Source organism: Hemiscyllium ocellatum, chromosome 48 (assembly GCF_020745735.1).
Source record: "Hemiscyllium ocellatum isolate sHemOce1 chromosome 48, sHemOce1.pat.X.cur, whole genome shotgun sequence".
Classification (NCBI taxonomy): domain Eukaryota; kingdom Metazoa; phylum Chordata; class Chondrichthyes; order Orectolobiformes; family Hemiscylliidae; genus Hemiscyllium; species Hemiscyllium ocellatum.
Genome location: NC_083448.1, coordinates 21926872 through 21935474, shown reverse-complemented (window position 1 = coordinate 21935474; position 8603 = coordinate 21926872). Strand labels below are relative to the sequence as shown.

Below are 8603 nucleotides of genomic sequence, written 5' to 3'. Positions count from 1 at the left end.
AACAAAATGGTCGTTGACCTGAAACAGCGATTATGATCTTCCAACTCGCAGGCCTTCCGCTCCGCACTATCGTCACATCCGGCCGCCTGCCCCTCACAAAGATGGCCGCCTCCAGCAGGTGATAAACTGTGGACTGGAATTACATGGATCAGGAATAACACTGAGCACTTAAGGCACGAGAGAGCGTTTCATATGTTCTGGTCACATGTGCCGAGATACATGTCAAAGTTTTGTTTTACACACAATACCGGCAGATCATACCATGCGCAAGTGCATATGTCTGAAGAGAAGGTGCACAGAGAGTGAAGTCAATATTAAATTCAATATTTGAGAGTCTACCCAGAAGACCAATAACAGTAAGGAAGAAGCTGTACTTGAGCCTGTTGGCACACACCTTTACACTTTTTGATCCTCTGCCCGACTGAAGAGATTATAACTGGAGTGGAAGGGGTCTTTGATGATCCAAGGCAGCAGGAAAGAAAGGTAGAGTCAATGAATGGAAGGTTGGCTTGTGTGATGGACTGGGCTGTGTGCACAACTCTGTGTGGGTTCATACGGTCCTAAGCAAAGCAGTTGCCACACCAAGCCATGATACATCTCAACAGAATGATTTCTATGGTGCACCTATAAAAATGGATCAGAATGTTTACAGACATGCTGAATTTCTTTAGCCTCTTGAGCAAGTAGAGACAATGTTGTGCTTTCTTAACCGTCGCATCAACATGGATGGACCAGGACAGATTGCTGGTGATTGTCACTCCTAGGAACTTGATGCTCTTGATCATCTCCACCTCAGCTCTGTTGATGCATGCCCTCCACCTTGCTTCCTGAAGTCAGTGACCAGCTGTTTCATTTTGCTAACATGGAGAGATTAATATCTTTACACCACGCCACCTAGCATTCTAGCTCTTTCCTGTATTCTATCTTGTTGTTGCTTAAGATCTGGCGTACAACGGTGGTGTTGTCAGCAAACTTGGCGATGGAGTTAGAATGACATTTAGCCACTCAGTCATGATCAGTCCCTCATGGGTCTTTGCTGGATTCACCAAGTTCATCATATTCCATCATTCCCAGTGCTAGCCTTTTTTGTATGAGTTAGGAACACTGAGACTGATTCTCCTGGAGAAGAGAAAGTTGAGCAGAGATATGATCGAGCTGTTCAAAGTCATGAGGGTTCTAGCTGGTCTGGACAGGGATAAATATTTTCTGCTTAAAGTGAATCCTCATCAGAAGTAATGAAGAGAAGATGAGAAACTTTCTTGAATAGGCAATAGTTAAGGTTTGGAAGTCACTGCCTGAATTAGAAATAAATGGCTGAAGAGAAACATATTTATGCTGACTGGGAGAAAGCTGGATAAAGAAGTGAATTCCTCATTTCCTCCATTCATGGGACGTGCGTGTGGCTGGCTAGGTCACCATTTGTTGCTTCATTTCTAATTGGCCAGAAGGCAATTAAGTGTCAACAACATTCATGCGGGACAGGAGTCCCATGTAGGCCAGACCAAGTAAGGATGGCAGATATCCTTCTCTGTCAGACATTAGTGAAATGGATGGTTTGTAATGACATTTGGCAGTAGTTATATGGTTGCCATGAGATCAGCTTCAATTCCTTCTTAATTTAATTCAAATGTAACCACCCGTCATGGTAGATTCCATCCATGTCCGACAGCATTAACCTGGGGTTCTGGATTACTAGCCCAGTGGCATTAGAACGATCATCCCTGACTTTGAGGAAATGTAAGAAAAAAGCCCATTCAGACTTGCTTGTTCATACTGATTTATGGGGAGAAAGAGAGGACTGCAGATGCTGAGATTAGAGCTGAAAATGTGTTGCTGGAAAACTCATACTGATTTATGTTCCATCCAAACCTCTCCAGATATCAACTGGACTGCTCTCGGAGATGAGGAAATACACAGATATCCCATTCCCCTTTGGATGAACAGATATCCACTTCACCTTGATCTGAAGTAACCTTGGGACTAAGACCATAGTTCATCTCTTGTTGGACTTTCTTGAGAAAAGAGCTGACAATTACATGATGGTACAAGCAACCTAGTTTATGCCAATACCCAGGATGCAGTCCAGGACCCTCTGCACTCATGAAACCACATTGCTTCAGGATCTACGAGTAAAAAGTGAGGTCTGCAGATGCTGGAGATCAGAGCTGAAAATGTGTTGCCGGTTAAAGCACAGCAGGTTAGGCAGCATCCAAGGAGCAGGAAATTCAACGTTTCGGGCCAGAGCCCTTCATCAGGAATGCTTCAGGATCTACTCCATTCCAAGACACACACTGCTTCAGGATCCACTACACTCTGGAATTAACTCTGCTCCAGGATCCACTCTGTACTGTGATGAACACCACTTCCCAATCAAGCCTGCTCATGGATTCATCCCATGTTGGGATCGATTCCACTGTGGGAGCCATTCATGTCAGGGATCCACACAATGTCTGATCCATTCCGCTCTTAGATCCACAGAGCTCCGAGATCCAGTCCGTTGTATCATCCATACTGCTCCAGAATCAACTCAGCTCCAAGACTCACTACATTTTGAGATCGACTCTGCTCCAGAGCCCACTGCGTTCTGGGTCTGTGCGGAAGGATGGGGCCGGTGCGGCTGCTGCTACTTTTGCTGTGGATCACAGAAATACCGGTTTTCGGTGAGTAATCTACCCCCATCAGAGGGACAGGAGTCTGCGGGCAGACACTGAGCCATGTCCCGGGGGCAGCTCTGGGCCCTGGGCCAGGATCCCGGAAATAAGCCGGTGTTAGCCCGTGTATCCCCGCCTGCAGCATTCCCCTGTCAGCCCCAGGCGGCCGGGCTCTCCCGCTTCCTCCCGATGGTACATTCATCTCTTGTTTCTTTTCTCAGGAACTTCGCTGAATTCAGATGAAAACCAGAAAGAGGTCCTTCCAAAAACTGACAACACCGTGACTGGCATCACTGAGACTGAGACCAGGAATGGCAGTGCCGCAGCTGGGAATGCCAAGAATAGCAACGTTGGGGCTAACACCACCAGGAATGGCAACGCTGGGACTGGCACCACCAGCAATGGCAACACCGGGACTGGCACCACCAGGAATGGCAACGCTGGGACTGGCACCATCGTGAATGGCAACGCTGGGGCTGGCACCACCATGAATGGCAACGCTGGGGCTGGCACCACCGTGAATGGCAGTGCCACAGCCAAGAATGCCAAGAATGGCACCGCTGGGACTGGCGATGCTGATACTGGCAATGGCGGAACAGGTAACAAGGAAAAGTCTGAGGACAAGGCAGGAGCTTCTGGCACTGGAATCAACAATCCTGCTCCAAGTTCAAAAGAAGCTAAAACGCAAGGTACCGAGTCTGAGAATGGAAACACTGAGGAGAGGAGCAGTGAGAACCCAGCAGGCAGCCAAAGCAATAAGGGGGAGGACAAGGAAGATGATGCTGAGCCAGTTGAGGAGGATGAGGAGACACCAGAAGCAGAGAGAGACACAAAAGCCCCCGAGCAGGCTGGGAACAGCGCAGCAGTTGCTGAAGGATCAGTGAAGGCTGGAGCTGGGACGAACATTGACACTGAGTCAGTGCCAAGGGACGAGCCAGAGAGCAGCCACTTCTTTGCCTACCTGGTGACCACAGCAGTTATTGTTGCTGTGCTCTACATTGCTTATCATAACAAGCGCAAGGTAAGAGGTGGGGGCCATCCTGACCTGTTAAATCCCTACAATAGAACAGGTTATAGCAGACTATGAACAAGTATTTTGTATCGATCTTGCCAGCCAAAATGTCTGAAGAGTTTTTAATCATGAGACAAAGGGAGGGAGGAATTTAAAAAGAATTATCTTATCACTACTAGCTAGGATAATGAATGCAGCTGAAGTGCCCAAGTTCTGCTGCCCTGTGTCCCGGCTCTTAAAAGAACTGGGTGCATTAGACTTAATATTCCAAAATTCAGAAACATCTAACATTTCTGTAGAAGAAAGTTTCCTCCTAACCGTTAAGCAAACAAGGAAATGCTAGAGTCCGTTTGTAAAGAGATTGTAGCAGATGTTTAGAAAAAAATCATAAAATACAATTAGCTAAAGTCAACATGGTTTTGAGAAAGGGAAATCATGATTATTGTGGGATGGTAGTTAACTGTCAATCATGACTAACTGGCACATTCTTCATGAAAACAACTCATGCACTTACCAACCACTCAGCATTCTTATCAGTGTAAACCATAGTCTTCCCTTAAATTGGTATTCTTGTGAATTGTCTTGAGCACAAAATAGAAAACTTCCACAAAATATGTCTCCATTCAGAAACATAGTCGTTTTCTCTGACTGTAACAACAGCATGGATGAATGAAAGGGAACCAGTAAATGTACTGTATTTAAATTTCCAATCAGCATTTGAAAACATCTCCATAAAAGATCACTGCACAAAGAAGAACTTATAGTGTTGGGCTGTTATTTAACCATGCACAGAGGACTGGCAAAGAAACAAGAAACTAAGAGTGGAGATTAATGTCTAATTTTCAAGTTGGCAAACTATAAGCAGAGGTCTCAGCCATTCATGATCCATATTAACAATGTGAATAAAGGATCTGTTTTTATGTAGTCAAATGTACTGGTTCTACAAAGGAAATCATGTTGGTGAGAAGGACACACAAAGTTTGCAAAGATAAGTTATTGAGCAAATCATGGAGAGAACACCAGGTTGTTCACTTTGGCAGAAAGATTAGGAAGGCAGAACATAACATAGGGACTGAAGAACACTACAGGCCTGGTGAGTGAGTATCCTGGTACATGAATCACAAAAAGGTAGCATGCAGTTTAAATCACTAGAAAGAAAAATGGGACTTTGCCTTTTTGCAAGGAGTGACGGAGTCTATCAATGTAGCATTGCCTTGCTACCACCATACAGGACATTGATGAGACAATACTATATACTGTCTTGGTCTCTTAACCTTAAGGAGATATAAGAGTCTGTTTCTGTGCTGTATATCTCTTCAGTCCAACTCTTCCATGCCAACCAGGCATCCCAAATTACTCAAGTCTTATTTGCCAGAATTTGACCCATATCCCTTGAAATCCTTCCTATTCATCTACCCATCCAGATGCCTTTTAAATGTTGTAACTGTAGCAGCCTCTACCACTTCTTCTGATAGCTCATTCCATACAAGCACCACCCTCTGTGGGACAGAGTTTCCCTTCAAATCCCTTTTAAATCTTGCCCCTCTCACTTGAAACCTATGCCCTCTAGTTCGAGAATCCCTCACTTTAGGGAAAAGACATTGTCTATCTACCTTATCCATGCCCCTCATGATTTTATAAACCTCTATCAGGTCACCCCTCAGTTTCTGATGTTCCAGGGAAAATAGCCCCAGTCTATTCAACCCTTTCAAGTTTCACAACATCCTTTCGATAGGAGGGAGACCAGAATTGCACACAATCTTCCAAAAGTGACTGAGCCAATGTCCTGTATGGTTGCACTAATTACCTCCAAACTTCCTGTACTCAGTGCACTGACCAATAAAGGTAGACATATCAAATGCTTTCTTCACTATCCTATCTACCTGCAACTCCACTTTGAAACCTGCACTCCAAGGTCTGTCTGTTCAGCAGCATCCCCCAAGTGCTTACTGTTAAGTGTATGACTTCTGACCTGACTTGCTTTTCCAAAATGCAGTATCTCGTATTTATCTAAATTAAACTCCATCTGCCACTCCTTACCCCATTGGCTCATCTGATCAAGATCCCTTTGTATTCTGAGGTAACCTTCTTCTCTGTCAACTACACCTCCAATTTTGGCATCACCTGCAAACATACTGAACATATCTCCTACGTTCTTGTCCAAATCATTCATATAAGTGATGAAACCCATCGTTAAACACACCTCTTCAGGGACTATGACACACATTTTTATTGCGGACACACAGTGCTGTGTATGTCTGCAGAAGATTCACCGTTTCAGACTAATTTTAAAAATGGATATCAACAACTATGATGCAGTGTTTCTCCATTGGATACTGTTCAGAGAAGATTGACTTGCTGACTCTGGAGTGAAGGGGCTGTCTTATGAGGAAATGTTGAGCAAGTTTGGGTGTACTGATGGGAGTTTGGAAGAATGAGAGGTGATCTTGTAAAAATAATACTCAGAAAGAGGGTGACAAGATAGCTGCTGTTTACTCTCATGTGGGGGCAGGGGGAATTGAGAACTCGGGGACATGTCTTAACAATAAAAGTTTTATCTAGAAGACAGAGACGAGAAATTTCTCTTGGGGGAAGTTAATCTTTAAAAATCTCTACCTGGGACCAGGGAATGCTAGATCATGCGATACATTTGAGGTTCGGTTAGACAGGGTTTTTGATTAAGCAGGGAGTTGAAAGTTCCAGAAGAAAGACAGGAAAATGAAGTGGGTCAAATGGCCTGTTCTTATTTCTTAAGTTGCCTGAGTCTCAGGATGGAATAGGGCTTCCAATAAGAATCACCCATTGGTCCATGTTCCCATCCTCTGGCAAAGTCAAACATCTGAAAAAGGGTCACCAGACCAGAAATGTTAACTCCGATTTCTGTCCACCGATGGTGACAGACCTGCCAACATTTTCCAGCAATTTCTGTTTTTGTTTCAAGCTTGTCTTTGGAGAATGGAAGAAAAGAGTTTCATCTGTGTGGAGGTGGACAGGGAGAGAAAGAGAGAGGAGGAATGTTTGTCCCTGTAAGGTTGGGGTGCGGTTATTCCAATGTTTGGGAGAAGGGGACTTTATTCCACAATAGCGCTATACTTAATTATGGTTTTCTGTTGCAGATTATTGCTGTTGTCATTGAAGGTCGAAGGTCAAAGACCAATCGACGCCCAAAGTCAGCAGATTACCAGCGACTGGAACAGAAGGTACTGTGCCCAACCCAAAACCCCTTTTGGCCTCAGTCCACCAACCTTTCTGTTCCCTTCGCCCACTGAAAGCTGCAATTTAATTTCCAATTCTCTTTGTCTCTCCAGCTGTGAAGGCCTTTTGGACAAGGCTGGACCCCCTGCAGAGGAACTTTCTTTCCACTCCCTCCCCACCATCGACCCATCTTCTCCTCTAAACTACAAGGACTGTCTCTTTAAGCACACCGAATGCCAGATCAAAAGACAGTTTGACCCAGAACCACAACCTCACGACTTCAGATCGCAGTCTGCTCAATGTGAATAATGGAATTTCCCTGTTTGTATTATGTTTCTGTGGGAGAAGGGGATGCAGAGGGAGACAATCCTGATTTAACTGATGACTATCTAATTATTTTCAACGTAGGGGGTTGGTTAGGGAAGGGTCAGGTGCTGGGGGCGTGTAGCGGGGAAATGTTGGGCTGGTCAGGGTCTGGTTTAGGCAGATTTGATGAGTGCGTGTGGCTGGGAGTGGGTGAATGGTGGTCACTCGAGACGAGTGGAGGTCAAGTGAACATGTTTCTCTTGAAAATTAATACTGCAGTGAGAGAAGGTGTGACTGGGAATTGTTCCCAAAGGCCAGGTCAGGCCAATTGAGGAGATTCATTTAGAGGCTAATTTCTGAACCAACTTTGGGAGTATCTCATGCTCCCTCAAGCCTCTACCCAGGTGGAGGAGAGTTGAGGGGTTTATGCAGGAGCTGAGCCATAAGTCCAGGGAAGGTTTGGAGTATCTTTATATGGGTCTGTCAGCTGGTCCTTGGCGTATGTCATTGTGACAAGTAAAGGACTAATCTGCACACGGCCTAATCTCCTGGGTAATACTTAGTCTCTCTCTGCTTACACTGTGGAAATGTTTGTAAATTGTTGTAGCAGAAGGCTGTACTCAACATGGGATGACCCAGCCGCACCATCATGCAATCCCTCTAAAGAGCATTAAACTCAATGGCTGTTCAATCACTTCCTGTTGTCTCATGCCTAGTCAGTGCTCCTGTTAGAAATCAGATCATGGAAAATCTATACTGAGACATTAGGGAGAGGAATTATTACATACTCTCTGATGATCGATGAAATGCAGTATACTAAAATCTAAAGCAATTTCCAACACAAAAAAAAAACCCTGGAGAAACTCAGCAAGTCTGGCAGCATCTTTGATGGAAGAAACATTTCAAGTCTGATTGGACTCTTCATGATTCTTCCTCATTTAGAGGTGGTTGCTCAGCAAGAAACATGGAAGTGAGTTTTGATTCTTGTGCGGTAAGCGATAAAGTTGAATAAGAGAGAGAGAAACTGAAATCCCATAAATGATGAGCAGAACTTGTACAACTTATGCATTCTTGGAAGAGATGACAGGAAATTAACATCACGACAAAAACATGGATAGAAAATGGATAGCTGGAAATATTCAGCATCTGTGGATTTCAGTGGATACTTTCTGATCTAGTGAGTATTTCCATTAATTTCTGCATTGTTTTGCAAAGCATTCTTTTCCTGAGCGGTGTGAGAATGTGTCATATGAAAGATTGAATATTTCAAAAAACACAGTGGGTGCTGTCTTTTCAAAATGCAGGTTTGTATCACTTGAGTTGGAATCAGCCTAGACTATGCCCACTTCGACACTGGCTGCTGAACCTCAGTTTCTGTGAAGTGACCAAGTTGTGGAAAGCAACACCACCTTTTAGCAGTTTTAAAAGTGTCATGGTTG

The 8603-nt window shown here is 44.3% G+C and overlaps 1 protein-coding gene across 1 annotated transcript; it reads left to right on the top strand.

Annotated features, from left to right (window-relative positions):
* The first annotated feature begins 2428 nt into the window (after positions 1-2428).
* Positions 2429-7859, top strand: LOC132836990 (trans-Golgi network integral membrane protein TGN38-like). Its single transcript, XM_060856598.1, has 4 exons — positions 2429-2660; positions 2873-3672; positions 6780-6863; positions 6972-7859. Exons 1-4 carry the CDS (start codon positions 2603-2605, stop codon positions 6975-6977), a joined length of 948 nt encoding a protein of 315 aa, XP_060712581.1. The 5' UTR covers positions 2429-2602; the 3' UTR covers positions 6978-7859.
* Positions 7860-8603: the final 744 nt, after the last annotated feature.

Excerpts from the sequence above, each read along its gene's own strand:
- LOC132836990 (XM_060856598.1), top strand. The coding sequence starts at position 2,603 with ATGGGGCCGGTGCGGCTGCTGCTACTTTTGCTGTGGATCACAGAAATA. Across the intron at positions 2,661-2,872 it reads CACAGAAATACCGGTTTTCG|GAACTTCGCTGAATTCAGAT; the intron begins GTGAGTAATCTA and ends TTCTTTTCTCAG. Across the intron at positions 3,673-6,779 it reads CTTATCATAACAAGCGCAAG|ATTATTGCTGTTGTCATTGA; the intron begins GTAAGAGGTGGG and ends TTTCTGTTGCAG.